At 38.1% G+C, this 22,561-nt stretch overlaps 1 protein-coding gene across 2 annotated transcripts in view; it reads right to left on the bottom strand.

Moving 5' to 3' along the window:
* cntn4 (contactin 4) overlaps positions 1 to 22,561 on the bottom strand; it is a 216,130-nt gene that overhangs the window by 54,100 nt on the left and 139,469 nt on the right. For both annotated transcript variants that reach the window (XM_033626983.2, XM_033626984.2), the window contains exons 8-11: positions 20,706 to 20,890; positions 11,165 to 11,304; positions 3,205 to 3,334; positions 1,415 to 1,565 (exon numbers count right to left, since the gene is read on the bottom strand). In XM_033626983.2, coding sequence (XP_033482874.1) covers positions 1,415 to 1,565; positions 3,205 to 3,334; positions 11,165 to 11,304; positions 20,706 to 20,890 — 606 coding nt within the window. The remainder of the gene's footprint in view (positions 1 to 1,414; positions 1,566 to 3,204; positions 3,335 to 11,164; positions 11,305 to 20,705; positions 20,891 to 22,561) is intronic.

Below are 22,561 nucleotides of genomic sequence, written 5' to 3'. Positions count from 1 at the left end.
GGGACCTGCTGGTGCTGCCTGTTGTTTTCATGGCTGAGGGACTGTGAATGTAATCATACCATATAAATGAAGCTACACATTACCAATTTCACACTATGCTATTTTGTTAGATACATGATGCTTACTTACTCTATGTAAGTGGTATTCTGTCAGTTTGTTTTTGCCATATCATAGCATGCACAGATAGCTTATAGGCTTAGCCTAAAAAAACTCTTAGTTGTGTGGTTACCCTTGCTAATGGAGAATCTGATGTGATGTAGTTGCAGATAATGTTGCAGATGTTTAGTGAGAAGACCACTGCATTTACCACAACTCTTGGTTTGACATTGCTTATGTTGCAGTTGTGCTATAATGATATTAGGGAAATCAGGGAAATCATTGCAGCATTAAATGAAGACATAATGTTGAAGCTTGCCTCCATTACTTTATTTCTTGTAACTATCATTTGTTGCTAAGTGACAGTAGACAAAACCAGTTGCCTTCCAGTAGCAATTAATTTAATATAGAGTAGGCAAGTACTCTCAATTATGTTTTTATGAGATCTGGCAGCACAGACGATCTATGTAATCAGCACAGTTTCAAGGTGGGCACCCAAGATTGTTCCTGAGAAATGATGTTGAGTTATGGCCAGAAAAGTGTTGACCTTTTATCATCATTATATCATGTTAGACAGTTGTGTGAGGTTTTGTCAGAATTAGCACATGAATTCTTCATGGCCAAAAAAATGTTTTGTGACGTCACAGTGACCTTGAACTTCAACCTTCGACCACCAAATTCTTATCAGTTCATTGCTGAGTCCAATTGGACATTTGTGCCAAATTAAAAGAAATGCCACAATGACCTTTTACCTATGACCACCAAAATCTAATCAGTTCATGGTTAGGGCTGTATTTTTTCCCCACAAAATGCTGTTTGTCTTAACAGATAAATTGAAAATAGGTTGGGGCTTTTGCCATCAATACTATTATATAGAATTTTGCATTATATCTTGTAATAGTACACACAATATTTCACTCCAGATAATCATTTTTAGCTAAGTGTACCTTCCCTTTATAATGTATGTATAATGCTCAGTCAAGGGAGGATTTAAATAAATGTGGCAGCAAAAATGCAAAGCATAATTGTTGAGTTTTTTCACATCATATGTGACTCTCGTCCAATATTGCAACCAGCTGGGGGCATCATCATATTGCAGATGACCTAAATTGTGTGTTATGTATTAAAATGTGGACAAGATGGTGTCTCTGGAAGGAGAGAGTGTTGTTTAGCATAAGATGTGTCTGTATTAATACACATGAACACAGCCACCAGGAATCCATACAGTACCTTGCTTAAAGTGATGAGAGTGCATGCAAAGATGGATCAGGCCTATAGTGGAGTAAAGGCAGAACAAAATATCTAATTGTTTTGTTACCTGTTACTTTCCCGGAGTGGTTCGTTGCCCTTCCGCCAGGAGATCACACCCCAAGGGGACATCTTGGGCTTGCACTCAATGAGCACATCTCCTCCAACCTTCACCAGCGTCTGGCTCTTCAGCTGGTTGTGGGAGAAATCTGGGGCAACAGCTGAGACGAGAGCAACATATTAATAAGAGTGGTTGTAAAAAAGCCTCACATCTCTTTTTCAACCAATTATCTCTGAATATTTATGAGATTTATAATTAATCTTTGAAAATTTTCACAATTTTTCACCATTTTATAAAAGTGACCTCATAAAATACATTTTATTATTGACATGGATAATTCAAAGATCCTAGATTTTTATACATTCTTGAAAATCTGAATAATTGGTCATAAAAAAGGTAAATAGTGATGGCAAGAATTAGACCTTCCTAAGGCCAACCACTTTTCACTCTGTGCTCCAATAACAGTAGAGTACACTTGGAACAGGCAAAAGCTTGGTCAACTTTCCCTTTCCTGTTAGTGAATTTGCATTTCCTAGGATAGTGAAGGAATGGCCCACCTTACATTGCCTTACTCTGCCTCTGATTGGCTTACCCTGACACTCTTACCTGAACCTAACCAATTTTACTCCTCTTGCCAAAACTTAACCAATCAACCAACAAAGCCAACGAGTACTAGCCAATCATAGGGAGAGTAGGATGGGTCATTCCTTTGCCATCCTAGAAAATGCAAATTCACTTCCTGTTATAATTCGAAATGCTGTCTGCTAGGCTCCTATATGTTGAACAGAAAGATACATTTTGAAGACAGTTAACAGATGTGTCAGGGGGACTGTCACAATCGTTACGGACACATTACATCATATATTGTTGCATCTTAAGCGGGTCAGTGTTAGCAAAATGCTAGCTAATGTTAGCTAGCTTATTTATAGCCACATCAAGAGGCGTAAGCTTGATGTCAGATCAACAATGTCTGCCAGGCTTGCTTTCTCCATATCTCTACAGTAATGTTAAAGAGATGTGATAAAGGACAGATAGGTTGGTTGCTGACATATTTTTAAGATGACATGACTTATCATTTGCCAGAAAAGATCAAGACTAATGTTCCTTTGTCTACATGCCACCCAGAAATAACATAACTTTCTACAGCGACTAACGTTAGGTCAGCACTATAGTCTGTAGTCAGTAATAAATACATAGAGTACTTTACTGAACCCCAGAAGGGGAAAAGGGGAGTTAAAGAGATCGATTCAACTTTATTATTATTCTCAGCAGAGACAGAAATGTCATGTTCTTTAGCTTTTTACCAACTCATCATTCCCACATTAAACTCTCCCTGCCTATAAACCACTTCAAAAATATATGCCCTTTTCAAAAGGTGTGCAACTGTCTGATACTGTCCCTGACATCCTTTTTTTCAATCTCCACCTTGAGCTTGACCAGTACACTCAGCTGTGTTGAGCCTATCAGCAACATGATCCGGATGAGACATGCTGGAGGATGAATAGTGAATGAGAGCTGCTGCTAGCCCAGAGTGGAGAGTGACAGGCTTGACAGGGCAAATGGGCAAGACTGGCGAACAGAGCAGCTCTGGCATACATCACTGTCAACCTGGATGCATTCATCTTATAATTAATGCTTTTCAATTAGTGGCCAATAAGAGAGAGGCCACAGGTCATGCGGTGGCATTGAAAGAGGAAGAAGACGGAGCAAACTTGAGGACAAATATGAACCAGTGTATGCTTGCACACACCTCTCCATGCACACACACACTATCTGCACACACCAAGCCAATGCCTTACCTATTACTCGGAGCTCCGCATTGGAGTAGACCTCGCCGTGCTTATTCCCAGCCACGCACTGGTACATTCCTGTGTCGGACAGGGTCAGACGACTGATTGACAATGCTCCGTTGGCAACCTGTATGCGTTCCTATGGACATAGAGACACATGCCTTTAATATGCCTTATTCCCACTGCTCATCTACATAAAAACAGCCAGCCAGTGGGCCAGTGAATTATGGTCTGGAAGTGACAGACGTGGCAATAAATCTAGGTTTTCATCACTAATGGAGGGAAAGGCTTGGGTGGATGAAGGCAGGCTAGCAGAAAATGACCCTAATCAATCTGCATGTTTATGAGAGTGAAATAAAACCATGCCCTATTTATATCTCCGACTGCACCACAGGGCCTGTTTCCCCTTTAGCAGGAGGAGGGGATAAGAGAGGAAGGAATATTGTAACATCTGAGGTATAATGCATTGTGAAAATTGCTTTTCTGATAGGTATGCCCTATACATACTAAGTGCTGTGTACATGGTCAAGCTGTACCTCCTCTTCATCTGTTTGGACTATCGTTTTTTGGCCGCCTGCGGGAGAAATCGTGCTCGTCACTGAGCCATCAAATTAAGATCTATTTATGGACGGCTGGGCCCGATGAACTAAAAACTCGGTTGGATCAGTGCATCTGTTGGACATTTAATCCCCAATATAAGTTTATCTCTGTGAACTCGGGTTCTCACTCAAGTCCTTCGCTACAGCATTAAATCCTTGAGCAGTTTTCATACATCTCTATGCAGCCGTGTCAGGCTCTGCCTCCTTGTGCCCCTTCATCTCCTGTGTTTCCTCGGGCTCACCCGTAATGTCATTACAGCCCATTTCCATAGGGGTGTCTGAGCGGCCTGAACTCCAGTCGCAGGGGATTAAGGTACTGTCACATGAAAAGGGAGACTGTCCTCACTGAAAGATCACAAACTAATCCTGTGTTTGAGCAGGTTGTGCCTGAATTTCCATAACGCTCTGCGGCTCTGGATGTGCAGGGGCGAATATCCCTGCTGGCAAAGGAGGCAAATGGTGGCGTATATCAGTCTGTGCATGGAAAGCACTCCCGTTTACGGCTGCTATTAATTAAGCATGACGTTCCTCTCAAATCAGCAGTTTCTCATGCAGGGACCTGGGGGGACCATCTGTACGCCTTATGCTGAAGGAAAATGATTGGCAATGTCATTTGCCAACAACACTGGGTTGATTCGTTTGAAATTAAACTGCAAAAACATGTTTAAGAATGGATGGATGGAAGGAATGACTTTTATGGTTTTATGCTGAGCTTCTTGGGTTTGATTGCTGTCTACAGTTATGTTTCTCCAAGTCACTAATTACTAGAAGCCTTCGTTACAATTATGCAAATTTTACAGCTGTAACATTTAAACAAGCTACAATTTATATTGTCATAACGATATCAGGTAACACTTCATTTGGTTAGTTTGTCCACGGATAGTTTATAGAGTATTGGTCGTTTTTCAACCACATAGTTGAGATTCAACTGTTTTGGAGTAAGTGTGACAATTAATGAACATGACTTCACCTATGTTGCACAGACTGAGTTCAGTTCAACTTAAACCAAATTATTCTGAGAAAATATAGTGAATTGCCACATCTACACCAACAGACTACACCTACAAATTGATGACTCTCAACTAAAATCCTCTTGAAATGTAACAAATACTCTATAAAGTATCTGTAATTGGACTACCCAATATCAATCAACTACTGTGGATATCCGGAAAAGGTGGAAAATAATCATTGTTGTGATGTAAAAGAAAGAAAAAGCAGCAATTAAGTAATGTGAAATTGATTTTAATCTGTTAAATTTAATGTCATGAAGCATAAAAAGGATATTTTGACTACAAGAAGATTATCAGTGCTCACTGTGAATGAAATCCTATTCACAGATATTTGATTAACCTTCTGTACATGCCTGAATAATAAAGAACTGCTAGTAGACATGAACTAAGCTCAACAGTGACTCTGCAGTAGCGGGAACAAAAAGCTCTAAGCTCAGCCTGTTTGCTCCACTTGAGCTTGAATTAACAGCGGAAGCAGGAAAAAATACATCACTCACAGTGGTGAAAGAGGTACTCAGATCTTTAACTAAAAGTTGCAATACCACAGTGTGAATAAAAGTAAAAGTCCTGCATCAAAACTTTTACTTGAAAATTGAAAAAAAATATACACTTCAAGTGCAAAAGTAAACAAGTAATTATGCAAAATGGCCCCTTAAGGTGTAATGTATAACGTATTATTGAATTATGATTATTGTTGCATTAATGTGTTCATCACTTTAATGTTACAGCTGGGAAAGGTGGAGCTTATTTTTAATATATATAAATTGCTGGGGGGGCTTGTGAATATCACCAAGGGATCGATAAAGTTTTATCTTTCTCAATAATAATGCATGGTGATTTATTTGTTGAATATATTTAGTATTATTAGTCTGAATCTGAGTAACTACTGACTAAAGATATAAAAAATACATTTAGCGGAGTTACAGTACAACACTGGTCTCTGAACTGTGGCGGATTAGGTTTGGGTGGTATTACGGTAGTACAGTCAGTGACATGCCACCATGGTAGGCAGTGTAGGCAGTGGCTAAAATGTCTTCCTTGTGAATCACATTTTCTAAACCAACAATATTTCATAAAATAAACTTTTGTTTGTAATATTAATATTTATTCTTGTAATTTCCATCTGTCATTTGTATATTAATTCAAAAAATGTGGACGTTACAATGAGAAATGTAGCAGTTGCACATCATTAGGTGTAAAAAAATTTTAGAGAAAGGCGATGCTTTTCATCCCCATTCACTGTGAATGCAAGCAAAAAAAAAAAAAATAGCATGACGGCATGCACACTTTGATCCTGTATTCTACAACATTAAAGTGATAGTTCAGGTTTTTGGACATGAAGTTGTGTGAAACGCTGACCATCTGTAGCTCTGATGTGACAGTGTCACTACTGTCAACGAGCCTCCTGCTCTGAGAAATGGTCCGTAGCTTACCGGAGAAAAAGTAGTTCTGAAGATGTACGGGGGACACATAACCAAAAGGTTTTAAGCTACAAAAAAGTATGCATGTGTTTTGTTAGACTATTTCAATAATTTTAAAATATCCCCGCATTACGTCAGACCTTGCTATCAATTGGGACTATTTTCTGGCCAGTAGTACGGGTTACATCTGTAATAGGAAACCGATGGAATTGGGAGCCGGCGATGTTTTTATTCCTACAGCTGGGGAAATCACAAGTTCGCACCATTTTGGTATTCCTCTGTTTACCTACAGCAGCTGACAAGGGTGTGTCGTGAGCCTGAGCCGGTGTTTGCGCTGTAGTAGTAGGTATATAGGGCTAGTACATCTTTTTCCTCACTAATAATAGCCTACTGGTTCTCTGTTGGAAACAGCCGATGAAGTTGTCGTTAGCCGTTGCTATCCTGCTCACCTGCACGGCGTGGTGATGAACTGTCTTTTTGATTTCTGTTGGCGTGCTGTCTTGCGGGCCTGCACGGCGGAGTGATACTGGCCAGAAAATAGTCCCAATTGATAGCAAGGTCTGACGTAATGCGGGGATGTTTTAAAATTATTGAAATAGTCTAACAAAACACATGCATACTTTTTTTGTAGCTTAAAACCTTTTGGTTATGTGTCCCCCGTACATCTTCAGAACTACTTTTTCTCCGGTAAGCTACGGACCATTTCTCAGAACAGGAGGCTTGTTGACAGTAGTGACACCGTCACATCAGAGCTACAGATGGTCAGCGTTTCACACAACTTCATGTCCAAAAACCTGAACTATCACTTTAACAACAAAAAGCAGAACTCTTCTGTGCCTTTTAAAATATGCCCTTTGTTACAAATGATACGTATGATTGAGATTCCACACTGGAAATATGTGCAGTTGGATATGGACAGTGTGCATTTATGTTTGGTTTTATATTGAATTGATCTGTGTTTTATTGTTGCTAACTAAACACAAAATCGAAACATAGTTGGTCGTTGTATTTACCACTTGTACAGTATGTGAATCCTGTGTCATTGCAGACGATAACTTGCTTTATATTGACCAGTGTGTGCATGTCTATGCCATCAAAAATACAGGCAATTATCTTTTTATTAAACTAATACTGAGATGCTGAATTGAGGTGATGTACTGTGGTGCACAGCACGTGCCACAAGAGGTCAGTCTCTGCTGGTGAAACAGACAGTTGAGCCACGAAAGATGGCATGACTGCAAGGAGTGGGGATAACACAACAGGACTGTAAGCAGTCGGTCAGCAATGGAAGAGAGAGACAAAAAATGGCTTATTTTCAAATCTAACTGTGAATTAAGGGTTTATTTCAACCAAATTTTGGCAACTTTTATGTTGTTCCTGTCTAATCTGAATTATGTTTTACAACAAGTTAACAAGGCAATTAAGCTAGTCCTAATTTGGTGAAATAAAGAAATTTGAGTTTAGAGGGTGTATTGTTGTATTTTTCTGTTTATTAAGGAAAATTAATGTAAGAATATTTACTCTCTTGAGATTGAGTGTAATGGACAAAAAAAAGCTAACCTTTGTTTTGTTTTGTTTTTAGAGTTTTACCATAAAATGGAAATATTCAGGTAAAGTACAAGTAGCTTAAAGACTACACTAATTGAGTAAATGTACTTTACGGCACTGATAATCCATTCTTGAAATCCAAGAGCTTTAACATTACAGTCCTAACAGGAATAACCTCAGTTCAAGTACCCTACTTTAAGCCAGCTGTGTGGTGGTCCCACAATCCTTTAAATGGACCTAATCCTGTTTCACACTGGAGTTTCCCTTTAATTGCACATCCACTTAATCCTGCAACCATTGTCAATAAAGCAGCAGAGAGTGAAGTCCTTGAGTTGAAAAGAGCCATAAGAAAATAAGCATTCCAATGAACCATTTCTTTTTTTGACGAAGGCCAGTAATACAAAGCTTCACCTGTAGAACAAGGAGTCTATTATTGTATTAGGGGTGCATCTGAAATAGTCATACTGGAACAACCTAGCAGCATGTCAACCGGCAGTCCAACAAAGAGCCCAGTGATTGTGGAACCAGTCTGAGAGGTACTATTATTAGAGTGAAACACTAGAAATAGTTGGAGTTCTTAAATATTTTAAATGACTGACATTGAATAATTGAATGCACATATACTCAGCTATATATATCATGACTCCCTAGAAGTCGACTCTGCTGTATAGTCAATTTTTCCCAACAACAGATATGGCCCATAACGTTATTATTTTTATGAATCGATCACTCTATATTCTGCTGCTCAAACTTATAAAGCTGTCAGCAGAAATACGTTCCAGTGAACTATACATTCGGAAAGGTCTCAATTGATTCACTGTAATAAATAACAACAAATGGTGCATCCTCTCCCCACTGCTACTTCCATCATTGACCTTTCCCTCTTCCACTCATTAAGCCTCTGTGGTTAATGGTGGCATTTCAAACAATGAAACACCTTCACTGATTAATCCATTCACCCATGCATTCTGAATATATCCATTTATTATATTTATGTTAAAGGAAAATCTGCTGCGAAAAAATCAACACAACCATTGTAACCTTTAATCACAAATTCATTGCTTTAAATCCAGAAATCCAGTGGTGAGGTGTCTTAGTAGGTTCCCCTATTTTTGAGAATATTATCTCCAGCGGACATAAACCTGGAGGGACTCATGCATTTGGCTATGTGTGTATCTGCCTGTCTGCAGCGAACAGCACAAACTACTGGACCAATCAGCCTAATATTTTGTGAGCACATTAATGACTAGGCCTATATGCTCAAAGATTTCTCATAGTTGTGGTGATTCATTATGTTAAAAAACCTGTTTTGTTGACTGTTTTTTAAGGTCTGCTGACTCCTCACTCCTTGTAAAAGGCTGCTAGGGGCAGCAAGTTTTCCGGAGATCATCTTGGCTAAAAACAATAAGCCTTACTGTCTGTTGCAGGTCACATTTTGGCCTTCGTTTTTCTTAACAACTGACATCCATAGAAAAGTCTGATCTCATTTTGAACCAGAGCATCTGCACAATAATTCCATACCCGATATGTTATGATCCACCAAAGTTTAGCACGATACCAGATTAATATGTCACTGTTTTTGTTATCTTTGCTGCCATGTTGAATGTAAGGGAGCCAGGAGGGACAATTCCACCAGGCAAAGTTGGGCCCACCTTCCAGCTGCTATGGCTGCAACCTGGTTTTAATCCATCCACCTCATAGCCTCGTACTATAGCGGGAACTTTTCAAAAGGGAAGTGTTTTGCCTGCCTGATTTTGTAGACATGCAGATTTTGTTATTTTCTGTTATATTTCTTCTTCTACCATAAGTAAGAAAGTGGGATGTTTAATGGTTTCTTTTAATGTCAGTTTTGGACAAGGTAAGGCAAGTTTATCTAATTGGTGCATTTCAGAGCCAAAGGCAATTTAGGCCAATTAACTGTGTAGATTGTTGATATTTCTCACTTTGTTGTGCTGTAGCCTGCAGACAAAGTTGATACTGTTTAAAGTCCAGTTATGAACAACATGGACAACAGATTTGTGGCTGGGTTTAAGTTAACAAAAATACATTCATCCTCATAATTATATTGTATCTTCTGAAATGACCTGCTGCACATTTGCTGAAAATACAAGAACTGTCTAGTGTGGTTGTGATCAGCTCGAACTGCCACAATGTAGGCAAATGCGGCCTGGCAGAGATCTGCTCTCTACTATGTACATTTTTCTAGTTTTGAATGTTTTCATTTAGACATATTTAGCAGTGTTAGGGGTAATGTTGCATTAACAAAAAAAAGCACAGCATGCATTAGAAATCAGCCATCTAATATTTACTGTTTTAAAAGTATCTAATAAGAGAAACAAACACATAATCTCACACATTAAAACAGATGGGCTTTCTTGTTTGTTTGTAGTAAACAAACACAAGAGTGTTACCTTACAAAAGGTTTTAATAAAAAATTTTAGCCATTGGCTAAACAGATTGTTGATTATTCTTCCCTGATAGAAGCCAAATGTGTTCTTTTTTGTTTTGTTTTTTCATGAGAAAGAGGCTGTGCTGTGCAGTGCTGCCTCCAGTAATTTAACAACAGACTGGGTTCATTCCAACAACATGTATAACATTCAAGTACTGATCGATATCCTCTGGTGTGTTTGTCGCCTTTTTTGCATAATGAAGCAAATTAACATAATGTCTGTTTATTTATCAGGTGCAAGCTGTGCCTGAGTGCCCAATCAATCTTTTCCAAACAACCCGGCTAAAGGATCTGATATAGTAATCCAATATGATGAATCATATATTGCATTTGCCAACAACGGACTTGAGTTAAAGTTAGACGTACAAGTAGGCTGGTCGGAGACCCAACAGGCTCATCTCTCATAGTTGTACCCATAATGGGAACTCAGTGGGGGCGGGAAGCTAGAATGAAAGTAGGATATACAGTGTTTATATAGAGAATCCTACTTTTTCATATTTGGTGGCACAGGATTAATTACTGTACTTGTCGAAGACAGATTTAAGGGAAGATTAGAGTGGCTTTTAGATCACTGTGCTTTCCAGACTAGCATGAAATACTTGGCCTGTTTACAGTTGAGTCTCTTAGCACAGCAAAGCACAGCAGACACAGTCTAATTCCTTTGAAACAAATGCTATTTTGCAGAAGTGAATAACATAATGTATTGCTGCACAGGAGGCACCATGTTGTAATGAAGGAGACAATAATGCATGGTAATTAGTCAATAAAGCTTGAACAAACAGCACAATAAAGCTTTGAAAGTACAGTACATGGTTGCTCATACTCTTCTTTCAGCCACACAGAGTATGAGCATCTGTGCCAAAGCTGCTGTCTTAAATCTAACCCTGGAAGCAGAACTTTATCTTTAGTTCTAAAGAAACACTGGTGCTTGGCAAATCTCACCTCCACAGACTCCAGGTTCTCTCCATTTTTCATCCACCTGTAAGAAGGCTTTGGCTTCCCTGTGGCTTTACACTCCCACACCAACGAGTCATCAATGAGTTTCTGGACATCTTGGGGTTTCTCAATGAGATGAGGAGGAGCTGAAAACAGTGAAAATGGGACAGTGAGCTCAACATGTGGATTTAGAGATTGTTGGTAACAATGTTAACACGCTTATCTAAGTCACTTTCAATTATGACCATGTGCTCACAGCAATAAGGCTTTTAAGAAGTAGCGAGAGCTCAGTGTTGAGAAGGTTAGTTTTGAAATGTAATAGGTTACAAATTATTAGTTACCCTCTTAAAAATTCATAAGTAATGTAACTATTTTAAGTAATTCGCCACGTTGATGTAACTTATTACATTTAGTGTAATGTTATACCCCTTTTCCATTCAAATTCTTGCATATATGCGGGTTTTTAAACACAGGAAAACCTGTTGAAACAGGCAACAGACTGCTAGCCCATTGCCAGTAATCAGCAGAGTTTTATTTTTTATTATTTTTTTGACTGGTGCATCTCGTCTGACATCACCGACAGACTGGAAAACAGGTTGGCAAATGGCAAAAAGCAGCATGGAGGCCAGTGTTACTGGTGTTCACTTCTTTTTTATATCCATTATTTATTCAGTCCCTCTCTAACTTGTTGCGGAGTAAAGTTTAAACACTGTTTAAGTGCTGCTTGGACAGAGACGGATGGTATTCTTTGGTGGCCGGTCTTTGCATTGTACTGGCAAAGAGGCTAAAATTAGTGCATCCGCCCAGATGTCATATTTTCATCACTGCTGATCGGAGCTGATTGGAGCTGGAGCCGATAAATAATTGTGACAACTGCAAGTTCATTTGTCGCGGGAGTGAGTGCTGATTGTAACCTTTTCCATTAAATACAAAAGCCAGATGTTAGCGGGTGTTAGTGCATTTTTTTTGTCCACTGGCAGAATGGCTTTAGAGCTCTTTGCTGATTTCAGAAAGAAAATATTCTTCAGTTTCCCTGAAAGGCGTTCGTGTCCGGCGACATGGCCACCCGCCTTGGTGGCTCAGCTGGTCGCAGGCATGGGGTTGTGTAGAACAATGTCCATTGTGCTCCTAGCTGGGCGTTTCCTGAGGAGTGCCTGGAGTTTTCAGCTGGGAAAAGAATACTTTGGCCTTAGACGAGGACTTTAAAACTTAATGTCTTTCAGATACAAAAAAGAAATTCAATTTATCATGAAGTATCAGGTCTTTATCTAACTAACCAAGAGTACATTAATACAGCAATGTACAAGCATTTCTAATACCATTTTTATAAAAAGCATGTTAACCAAGTTATCCACTTGACTCTAGAATTTTATATATTGATAAAAAGAATAAATTAAATGAAAGACATATTTTCATTTTTTTTTTCTGGTAGAGGAACTTCTGACAAAAATGCTAAAAACCAGACCCAAATACACAAAGTTGGCAACTGGTGCCATAAAAACACTCCATTCAATACAATCTGAGTAAATGATTGTATAATTATACAGAAGGAGAATTGATTCTTGCTGTGTCATGCGAGTAACTCAAGGCTAGTCAATGATTAAGCGAAAAAAGTGGTACATAAAAGCAGATCAGCAAAAGCTCTTTCTGTGTAATGCTCTGTACATTGTGGATGATGTGTAGGTCAAGTCACCATCATCCTATATCACACAAGGCCAATGGCAGGGCAAGAGTAATGGCTGACTGCATGTTTCCATTCCACAGATCTCACCTAATGCCACTCTCAAGGACTGACCTGTGTGGAGGCTTTTCACTAACAGTACAATCCTGCTTTAATTGGCTTCTGCTATACAGTATTTTGCCTTCAAGTAAAGCAGGATAACACTGCAAGAAATCCAATAACTGCAAATGTATCCCCACACTATCTCTATGCATTACAACTTCAGCACGTAGTCAATGCTAGAGCTAGAGTGTATATGTATGTGGGTGTTCAGAAACACAGTGACGACAGATAAAAAGGAGGTGGATGCAGAGACCAGAGGGGGGTATTTGTGCGGTCTTGTGTATTTATGTTGGAGTCCTGGACAGATTCAACATCAAAGTCCTTCCAGTATCAGAGGAATATTTGTATTTGTGGATCATGTGCTGTACTATATGCTTCTAATACCCCTTTGGCAACTGAGGCTGCGGCAAGGTTGGCTAGGGTCATTAACATTTAACTGGTATGGAGGCTGTGCTGCTGCTGTCTGTACAAACAGTAAAAAGGGTTACAAGCTCCTTTGACAGGAAGCTGATGTTTCTGTTATTTTTCCTGCTACAGAGAAAAGACATTTACTGTCAAACTACACGATGGAACGTCCATGTCAGCCTTCTCTTTGTTGTGGTTGTGTTATGTTACAAATAAAAAATGAAATTATTCACATTGATATATTTTAAATCAATTTTGGCTAGAGGTGAATAGGTTAAAACTTTTACCTAACAGGTATCATGAAACTTCCCCAGTAGATTAATAACTCTAAGAATAATATTTACAGCACAGTATTACAATTTTCTGAAATTGTGCATTTACATATGCAAATGGAACATTGTCTAATTATATATATGCTCAGACTTACAGTTGCACTTTGCTGACAAACAAATTCATGGGGAAAAATGGTTCTGTTATTTTTTGTGCATATTTTTTCACGTTGGGGACTGTAAAGTTTGTATGTTTGTCTGTATGATAAAGCATAAACAAACAGATTTGAGTATGGTATTATTTTTTTAAACTAACGTTTAATTTCTAAGACAGTGTTTTGGTTGTATTTAAAAAACTAAAATATCCTTCTAAGGATAGTACCAAAATTGCCTTCCCTCAAACCAAAATTATTAGGTTGTAAATAAGTAGTATTTTAGTTTTGGGTACAGCAAATATTAAGTTGGCAGAATAGGAAACTTTACGTTGACTTGCCTTAAAATTAATTTGCATTAATTCAAACTTTTGATGTAAAAGCAATCAAATTGTTAAAGTACATCTGACTTAAAACAATTGTGTTAATTTAACTTGCTGATATTACTTTGTTAAAACCTAATTCTGTAGTGTTACCAATTGAAGTAATTTAATTAAGTTGGTCCAACAATTCTCTTTTTTCAGTGTACATTTTCAGAACAGAAATCTAAACACTGGACAAAGCAGGATTCAAAATTCTTGTTTCATTTTGTTGACATATTAAGAGTTAAGGGTTGTACTGAGGTGATTTTGGTTATTTATTTCTCCATAAATCAGGAAATACTGTCAACAGCCATAAAAAATTGGGTATGTTTTTAGGAATAAAATGTTACTGTATATAAATCAGGCTGTGACTGATAAATGAATAAATCCCTGTGTAAAAACCTTAAGAATATAGATGGGAATACAACTGAAGAGTTTGGTGTATGTAAGCGCTCCTGGAGTGAAGATTTCAGGCTCAGAGTATGAGGCAACAACAACAACAACAACAACAATGATACAAAAAACTCATTTTGAGAAAATACCCTTTCACAGTAAAGTTCTTTACATTTTAAGACAAAAAAAGAGAAATTATAGATGAAATGGATAAAAATAAATAAATGACATAATAATAATAACAACAATAACAATAATAATAATAATAATAATAATAATAATAATAATAATAATAATAGATATCACCATGAAACTTCAAGGTTAATTACTTATATTAAAATAATCATTTTTTATTAAAGGTCTTCTGAAATGTTATGCTTAAATATACAAATGAAACATTAAATTATCAAATATGTGCTTTCTGGGTTAAATAAGATAAATAGAAAAATGTGTATTTTGGACATTTTGGAAGCAAAAAAGCCCTAAAAATTAAAATTGACCAGTGCATTAAATAAATATATAAATAAAAAGTTTTCACCTGCAGTGTCTCCCAGTGGTGCCCCAAGGGAGGCCATGGGGTGCCCTGCTACAATGATGGCCCCCCCAGTGGCCGTCCCTGGCAAAATTTATTGAAGGTCAATATTACCGTCTTTATAGGGGTGTGGCTCGGTCATTTTATACAGCTTGTACAGCGGTAGCTGTTTAACTATCTTGTGAAATGAGACAAGGTAAGGCATCAATTGGTACCAACCATGTTGGCATGGCTTGTCAGGAAGGGCACTAAATAACACTACAAAGGCTCAATTTTGCCATAGGAACAACTGGCATGGCCATTATCAAAGGTTCCTTTGAATTCTGACCTCAAGATATCTGAATGAAAATGGGTTCCTATGGGTACCCAGGAGTTTCCCCTAAACTTGAGAGGGCTTGTTCCCAGCAAATGTTTTTTTTTTTTTTTTTTTTTTTTTTTTACAGTGAATGTTTTTCTTCAAATTAAAGCTGTATATTTGTCTTTTTGAGAAAAAGGATAATCAGCCTATTTGAAGAACAATGAATCACCTAACATGTAGAGATACATAACACAGGATTGTTGTGGAACTCAAAATGTTCCCTGTACTGATATTAATCTGCACACCTCAGATAATCAATAAGAATAACTGTAAAGTCAGAAACCAAATTAAATCAGTGTGCAAATAACCATACTGACAGTTTTCAACTAGCCTATATACCTCAACAGTATAATGGAGGTCCTGAAATTCAGTTATGGCTTTAGGTTTTGGTGTGGCACCCCAATATTTTCAGTTGCCCCATCAGGTCACCACTATAAAAAATTTCCACATTGCCACTGGTTTCAATCTTTTATTACCAGTCCCTACGCCTGAAGAAGTCTTTGAGCTATGTGTGTTTAGAAAAGAGCCCACAGGGAAAGATGGTAAAAAGTTACTCTATAAGGCTCCAACATCACCACTCATTTAGCTTCACATCCATTCATGCTACCGCAACCCTCTATCAGAGCCTGGCTGAGCTGCCCCACCCACTGCACCTTCCAGGACTGCATTGTTGTTGTTGATCTTTTTTATTTTTCACCTCACTGACAGGGTCCCTCACTCTATCCCTCACCCGCTGCGAACGTATTGACTCTCAGTCAACGCTTACCAAATGAAAGCAGGCAGCCCATCTCTGCCTGCACCGGGGCCAAGCGCGCATACAATCAGAACAAACGTCAAATGGCTAAAGCAGAGGAAAGATGGGGATTTGCCTTATCAGTGAAATCACTATGAGATAATGCAGCGGTAAAGTCTGCAGAAACGCAGATGTGAATACAACAGGGGAAACTAACCTGTCACAGCCTCGCATTTACTTTCCCTCTGAGTAATATCAACATCAACAAGGGAGCAAACAGCCATTTCTTTTCCAAGCTTGGAAAAGCTTGGAAATTTAACAAAAGTTCTCGTCTTTGGCTTGTGTAGTGGTCAAAAACTGCTTCCAACACAGAATTATGAAGAAAGTCAGTGGCAAAATGTACCAGACCCAAAGAGCTCAGTTTGCATGAAAATGTAATGAGTCTAATTTCACCTCGAGTTTGAACGTCATCCTCAAACCTCAATGCAGTTAAAGAATTCCAGTTTTTTATTGTAAATTTGAAATACACCTCCTTTATATCTTTATATACAGGACAAGAAACTCCAAACACATTAGGCCTACTGTGTGAGTGGAATTTAAGGGTGAATAAGTGTGAGAATGTTTTAAAGTGACCATAGTGCCACCGTAAAGTAACACCTTCATTTCTTCCTGTCTAACACAAAGCCCAGCTCTCTTTCCACTGTAGCTTGCTTGGATGCACAAGAGATACCCTTATCGATTCCCCCATTGGCTTACACTGCTGACGAATGTCTCAAAGGCTTAATTCAAAGGGAGTTCAAAATAAGATTACTGATTTTTATCACCTGGCTGCAGACAGCAGCAGCAGCAGCAGAGAGAGAGAGAGAGAGAGAAAGAGAGACTGACAAAACACATCAAAAATGAGAGCGGGGCCACAGCTCAAAAGGACAAATCAAGCCTTGGTGGATCACAGCGTGCTCTTGGGCTGTTATAGTGAACGAGGCGAAGGGCTTCCAGCGCCGCTGTAAATCATGGCAAATTGTTTAATGCCCCAAATGAGTTATTTTTGACAGCTGACACAGCATGACTTGAAGGGAAGAAAATCAGAAGGAAGAAAACAGAGAGCGGTCGAGGTGGGAGGAAAATCCATAGTTTGTTCAGAGAGCAAGTGAGCAGCCTGCCAAACCTGAACACATCAGTCCTGGCTAAAATATTATTAACGTATGAATGTAATGGTATCGTTTTATCCATTCATTCATGACCATATCATTTGTGATGATAGGAAGTCATCAGAATAGGTGTTTTAAACTTGTATGGTCTGGGAGGTTTGATAACTTTGATTATTTATACAGCACAGATAGACAAATATGATTTATAATATTAGTCCCTCCTCTCTAAACCTTTCCTGTCCCCGCGAGTTTCTGTCTGGTGTTGATAAGTCACAAAAAATAAAAACTGTATCCTCCAATAAAGTTTAATTCGAAGAACAAGATCAATTGTGGTTTCAGATACTTATTCTGTCACCCAATTTACAGTTTACTGTTACTGCATACAGTTTCTGTCTGTTTATAGCTTGGCACTAATTATAATATCCATACATATACTATATATTAGGGGGACACGTCGCCCCTAAATGCCCTGCCAATATATTGATTAAATATAGAAAAATAGAAAAAAAGTGCTATGCTACAAAAGGCAACCATGCACCACCAAAATAATCATAAATAAACTTAACAAATTGCCATCATTATTACTGCAGGTTCTAGCATTACACTGTATTGCAGTTCTGCATGTGGTTTGTCCAAGTGGTGTTGCCGTACCGTAGCAGAAGCTGTTGCTCGACTGCTGTGGGGACAATCAATGTCAAACACTGTACTGTCTGTTTCATTAGTTTCAAATGTATTAAATTGGGAAAAACTAGGATGTAATATGACAATATGTAGGCCCTATTACTGCCCTAACTGTTGAATGTTATAGCTTTGGTAAAGTGTTAGTATGCCATGAAACTGTCATAAAAAGGTTGCAGAAAGTCATAGTGTAATATGTCATAAAAACAAGTCATTAAAATGTCATAAAAAGGTCATAAAAAAGTCAGTGTGTACACTTTTCCTGAGTGGCCCTCAATCATATGCTGCCCCCTAAAGGCCCTGACACACCAAGCCAATGTTTGGTCGTCGGGTAGCTTCTCTCACCCTAATTGGTGTGGTGTGCCCTGCACCGTTGCCTGTTGTTGGAATCAACGCTGGCAGTGGTGGAGCCTATCGGTGTATGAAATGTTTATGACTGGCAGCACACGAGAAGAGAAACAACAGTGAAGAAAATATTGCTAAAGTCAAGAGGGAGTGAGACCAAACAAATATGTTACATAAAGTAAGATTACTTTTCTTTTGCCATTGTGCTCTTTAGCAGAAATAAGTGTGATGGTTTGAGTTATTGTTCACTGGTGCATAATAAATATGCTCCATACTTTCAACATTAGATTGTGTTGTCAGTTTGCTAACTGGCTAACTAGTGTCATGACGGTCTTCCAGTTTCCCTTTTTGATGACAAATGCAGACTACCGCCGTCTGCTGGTGTGGAGAGTTATTTCCTCTCATGCAGGCGCAAATCATTAGTGCTGGTTGGCCGTCAGCTGTAGTCTTTTTGGTGTGTTTATGTGCAACTAGTTGGCTGAGCTCTGGCGATGCAGCAGGGGGCTTCCATAGCCGCTAGTTCTCTGCAGTGGGTTTGGAGTATGTGGGCCTTAAAATGGCACTTAGCCATCAAAACTGTGAGTACCCTATCTAAGATTCTTGTCTCTGAATGTTCTTAAATTGTTTGTTTATCTGTGAAATTCCAAAAAAATTCTCCTGGGGGGAACTTCCTGTAGGGTTGGGTTGCAGAAAATTGAAAATCAACAAAAAATGCCCCTCCACAGTTGTTAAATAGGTGATTACGGCCCTTTATGATTCCTTATGGTATTTTGTTTGCGGTTTGTATACAGTTAGTAACAAACTATAATAAAAATAAAAGATATTTAATTATTTACTATGGCGCTGTGACCATGTTGGTAAACCTAAAATATTTCCAGAGCTAATTACATTTTCTTGTCACAATGGACGAATGTTTTTATTTATTTATTTTTTTTATGTGGTTTCATACTTTTTTTTATTTACATTGAAATACATAATTGATCCATAGATTCATACTTTATCACATCATTAGATCAGAAAGCCTTTTCAAAGAAGACACCCATTTAATATGGGCAAATACGGAAGCGCTTTGCATTCACTGAATAAAACAAAACATTGACACCTTATCTCATAATTATGAAATCCTTATGTCTCGTAATTAGGAGATCCTGATGTTGGTGTAGCCATTTGCTGTAAAACTGTGAAATATCTAAAATATATAAATTATCTTCCCAACAAAAGCATATGGCAACCCACACCGGGACGTCAACAAAAGCAACAATGCAGATCTTGTAATTACAACATTGGGATCTCGTATTTACAAGATCTTATGTCGTAATTATGAGATAAAGTGTCCATTTTGTTTTTTATTCAGTGAATGCAATTCGCTTCTGTAGGCAAAAGTAAATACATACATACAGTATATGGAGGTGTCTTTAACGTGACATTTTATAACGAATTTGTCTATTTGTATAGGATTTTCAAGACTATACAGAAAACGGAGAAGGAAATAACGAGCATCGTTAAACATGCAAGAAAAGAAAAGAAAATAAACAACACCCCACAAGTGCTACCTTAGTGAGGTCTCGTTTAGGAACAATTAAATCACACTACTTTAACTTGAAGATTAGTCACGACAATCTTTTTGAGAAAGTGGAATAATTGTTGAATTGCAAAAATATCAAGTTCCTACAGTGAAGCTCTGTACCGACCAACTAGTGTATTTAACAATATACATGTCACGCTATGTATAGATGTCAGTTTAACAAAGATCATAATTACTGTCAAATGAAGATGTTTTTATCAAAAAAGAGTTTAATGTGCACTAGCTATCATTTTGTCAGTGCAGACTATTTTTTTGATGCTGGATTTTTTTCATGTTGGAATGAAGTGTCAGTAGATATTATGACTTCTAGTATCTGAACTCAGTAGGTGTGACTCCATCTTCAGGACTATAGGCGCCAATGAGTGAATCTGCTAACCTCCTTCCTGTCGATCCAGATGCTGCTGTGCAGATTATGTCCCTGACATATGTGCCACCGGCCTATGTATAGTACATTTAACGGCTTTGATCTCCAGTCAAGCTGGATGTCAATCATGATGCCATCTGGTGGAACCCAATACAAGGCTCACCAACAAGGTCGTATCCAAGGGCTCAGCCTCATCCGCATCACTTGTTTAATCTGGATCAAAATATTAGAGGCATCATGGCTGACAGCCTTTAATCATTTTGATGTGCCGTTAAAACGAGCCTCCCTCCTCGTGTAGCTACGCCACATGAGCCTCTGCTGATCACCACTGACTGCTTTATAAGACCAGTTGTGTCTGCTTGTGTTGCCTCTCAGTCTGAGCAGGTCTGACAGATGTGGTTCACGCTGGTCAAATATTCATGCATGTCAGGATCACCTACCGTAGAAAGAGAGCTTCCCTTTCACTGTGTTCATTCCCCTGGAGTTCTCTGCCACACACTCGTACGTGCCGGCGTCCTCCTGCTGGAAATATGGGATTTCCAAGACACCGCTGGCTTTCCTCATGTCTACTTTCCTGGGGAAGGGTACACCGTCCACTCTCCTCCAGTTTATAGATGGTACTGGGCTGGGAGGAGATACACAGAGACGTTTAACCCTCTGAAGTCACAGCTTTCAATTAAAAAAGAATATATAACAAGAAAAAAAGAGCAGAGTCTGATCTATTAAAAGGTTATTTAGGTTTGACACCAAGTAGAAAATAACTGTTACCTGTCTATTTTTTGTGTGCAAATCAGTTATTGTGCAGAAAACCTTATGCTATACAAACTGATTATTGATTGACAAAGACAAAACTGCTAAAAGTGAATTTTCACAGTTTACCAAACATATTCTTATGCCTTATTACTGAATTAGAGCTGCATTAAAGACAGTACGTGTCAATTTTCTCATTATCTATACACATTCAACCTAATATTACTCACAGTCTCTTAAATATTTGAATTTAATGTCTCAAGTGTACCTTCATTTGGAAGATTAAGGATAGGATGATCAAATTAACCTTTAATTATTTCATTAAAATCCCTGCAAGCACAATGTTCAGGTCTTTTAAGGATCAAATTCAACTTTTTCACATCTTAAATACACACATTCCATGGTCACTCCACTAAATTATTAAGTTTAAAGACAGTTTAAAGGGGAAGTTCGCTAATCTCCCAAATTCATACATATTATTAGCATGGTCTAAGACAGTCTAAAATATTAGTAAATAAAAATCAGTTCTCTCTCAGATCCAAAAAACTACTATTTGTGATGTCATAGGGCACTAAGTCTGGAGCTGCACCACAGACAATGAATTGGAAAGATGTTCACAGTACACTGAGAGTGTCCAGGGGAATGTTCTGAGTATGTGGGTACATTTTTCTGTTTTAGAACAGAGAACACAACAATAGCATAAAGCTCATTTGGGTATAAAACAGAAAAGAAAAAATCCGTGGGTCCACAAAAATCAGGTTTCCCTTCATTGTCTTTGGAGCAGCTCCAGACTTTATACCCCATGACATCACAAGTTTGAGACTTCTCTGGTTTATGGCTTCAAGAACAAGTAGCTCATGTTCACAAATATTGATTGGACTTTCAGGACATGGAAATAACTCACTTGAATTCTTTATTTAGATGGTGTTCCCCTTTAAAGGAATATTTCACCCACAGAATGATGATTTGTATATCAATGACTCACCATGTGTTACCTTGAATTCATGAAGAACACTTGTTTTTCTTGTATGCCTCCGCAATGAAAGGAGAATCCAAAAAGGCGACTGTTCTTCATGAATTTACATTAACAGGGTCCAAATTTAACAACAACAAAGCTATATCAAAACATCAGTTTACAAACTGTCACACAACTCTTACAGTATAATCTGAGGCTCATTTGTATGGTTGTATGCTCAGTGCTACCCAAACAAATGCAATATCACTTGTAGACAGAAGTGTTTCAAAAGGTTTAAGTTAGAAATGAATGTGTTTGGAAAATACTGAGCACACATTAAATGAGCCTTGGATTATACTGCACAAGAATGATGGATGGTTGCCTTTTTGGGATTTCCAGTTTATCATGGAGGCCTGCAAGAAAAACATTTTCTTTAAGAATTCAAGGTAACATGCAGTGAGTAACTGAAGTGGTAATTTTGTGGGTGAAGTATCCCTTTAAACTTTCCCCAGGAATATTATAATAATAATATAGTGGTCATGTAAAATGTACATTTAGAGCGTAAAAAGCTGAATTTGATTATAAAAAGGC

The sequence above is a fragment of the Epinephelus lanceolatus genome, chromosome 1 (assembly GCF_041903045.1).
Source record: "Epinephelus lanceolatus isolate andai-2023 chromosome 1, ASM4190304v1, whole genome shotgun sequence".
Lineage (NCBI taxonomy): Eukaryota > Metazoa > Chordata > Actinopteri > Perciformes > Serranidae > Epinephelus > Epinephelus lanceolatus.
Note: the sequence above shows the minus strand (reverse complement) of the source record. Positions and strands in the feature narration are given on the sequence as shown.